This window comes from Echinops telfairi, unplaced genomic scaffold (assembly GCF_000313985.2).
Source record: "Echinops telfairi isolate 266 unplaced genomic scaffold, ASM31398v2 ScPeMD7_7469;HRSCAF=8507_0, whole genome shotgun sequence".
NCBI lineage: Eukaryota > Metazoa > Chordata > Mammalia > Afrosoricida > Tenrecidae > Echinops > Echinops telfairi.
The window spans coordinates 72,013,795-72,015,816 of NW_022111372.1; the positions used below are offsets into that span (position 1 = coordinate 72,013,795).

The window sequence follows — 2,022 nt, forward strand, 5'->3', positions numbered from 1 at the left end:
GGCTCTGCGCTCCGGGCCGCGCTACCATCGTCGCCTGCGGCCGGAGATCCGGGAGCTGCCAGCGATGAGCCCACGCTTCGCCTGCACTTTTCTCTGCCTCGTCTGTGGCTGTTTTCATTTTGTTTTACCCAGAAGAGGCGTCTCGCCAGCATGATGTTAAATATCTGTGTTTTGATGTGATTGCTCTTTCTTTTCCGTCCGTCTTTCCTTTTTAGTTCTTCTTCCTTCCCTTCCTCCTCCCTTCCTCCCTTCTCTTCTCTTTCTTTTCCTTCTCTGTTCGTTTCTTCCTTTTTTTCTTTCTGCCCACCTCCCTTCCCTCCTGTCTTTTTATGTCTTCTCTTGCCTCCCCCTCTTCTTCGCCCTCTGCTTTTCTTCCTCATCGTCCAGCTTCCATCTCCTCTCTCCCCTCTTCCCCCCCACATCTCCTCTTTTCTCTCCCCATTTCTCCCTCGTGTCTTCTCTTATTTCCTCCTGTCTGGCTCACCTTCCTTCTCTCTAGCTCTCAGCTTCTCTCAGCCTACCCAGAGAACAGTAGCGACCAACTTTCATTCTGACATTTCCTAAAAAAGTCTTCCTAGCGCCCGGTCACCACGGTTTCCTCTGGCCCCTCTCCCTCGCCCACTCTGAGCTCCCTGGATGCGAGGCTGTGTGGCCTAAAGGCACTGCCCTTGGAGGTTGACCTAGGGGAACTTTCCTGGGCACTCCCAGCTCTTTCCGGGGGCTCCTTGCCCCAGGTGAGATTTTTTTTTCCAGTCCACCAGCTGGGCTTGGGGGAGTGAGAGACTTGGCGGCCACCGGCCCTGTCAGACTCAGGGAGTGTGGAAGGGCAAGAAGGGAGCTGATAGATGAAGGCCTCCCGGTCTTTCAGGGCTGGGTACAAGTATCCCCAACGCCAGGGCTCTGTGCTTAGAGCACAAGGATGGGTTAAGGCGAACGTGCGTGTGTGGACTATTTACGTGTGTACACGCGCGCTATGCGTGTGTGTGCTGGACAGGTTGGGCTGTCAGCGGTTGCCTGGCGCCCCTGCCGCCCCAGCCTCCAGCCCTCCGAGGGCACCTTCAGCCACTAGTGCCGGTCCTTCGAATTTCTGGACTGAGTGTGGGGATTTCTGCGGAACCGCGAAACTTTGTCAGCACGTGTCTTGCAGAAACGCCCCTTTCCGAAGAAGACCACCCCAATCAGCCCAGTTTCCCTTTTGGACCAGTCCTCTTCACCAACTTTATCTGGAGTGGGGGCTCAATGTGGCTACCAGAGGCCCAGGCACCCTCCGCGGACAGGGACACAGGGAGGTTCTCCCGCGGGTTTTCCGTCACTTCCCACCTGTCCCTGGAGCTGAGACGGGAGATTCCAGGGAGTGGCGGGAACCAATTCTCTATGCACCCCCCTTTCTCTAAGTTGTAAAGAGAGGCTCGCTTCCGAGAATGTGGGTTCACCTCATCGAACGCCCCTTTGCCTAGTCCCCACAAAGCGCCCTTTGGGGCAGCGTTAATGCCTGCGGCGCTGTCTTTCGGGAAGCAAACCCGAACAAAAGTTTCACACCTCTTTGGCGAGTTTGGGGGGCGCGCCTTACACTCCCGGGGGAGGCTGGCACACGCGGGGATACGTGCCACCCATCTCCAACTGGGCCGGGGCGCCTAAGAGAAGAGGAGGGTGCCCACGGAATGGGGATAGACAGGGTGACGTTTGGGGGTGCGTGTGCGTGCGGTGCCTGGGGACGCGGGTTGGTGCCTGGCTTAGCCGTCTAACTGTGCGTCTTTGGCCGCAGCGGGGTGGGTCTGGCCCGGGCTCACTTTGAGAAGCAGCCGCCTTCCAATCTGCGGAAATCCAACTTCTTCCACTTCGTCCTGGCCCTCTACGACAGACAGGGCCAGCCCGTGGAGATCGAGAGGACCGCCTTTGTGGGGTTCGTGGAGAAGGAAAAAGTAAGTGGGCGCAGCGCCGCCGCCCTGTGTGCTGGCCTCGGAGCCAGCCCCTTTGCGAGGGCGAAGCTGCCATCTCCCATTCCCAGTCGAGGTCCCAAGG

At 58.2% G+C, this 2,022-nt stretch overlaps 1 protein-coding gene across 1 annotated transcript in view; it reads left to right on the top strand.

The window, feature by feature from the left end:
• The window catches only part of EBF1 (EBF transcription factor 1), a 479,517-nt gene that overhangs the window by 7,413 nt on the left and 470,082 nt on the right, over nt 1-2,022 (top strand). The window contains exon 2 of the mRNA XM_030888673.2: nt 1,766-1,922. Within this exon, the coding sequence (XP_030744533.2) occupies nt 1,766-1,922 (157 nt within the window). The remainder of the gene's footprint in view (nt 1-1,765; nt 1,923-2,022) is intronic.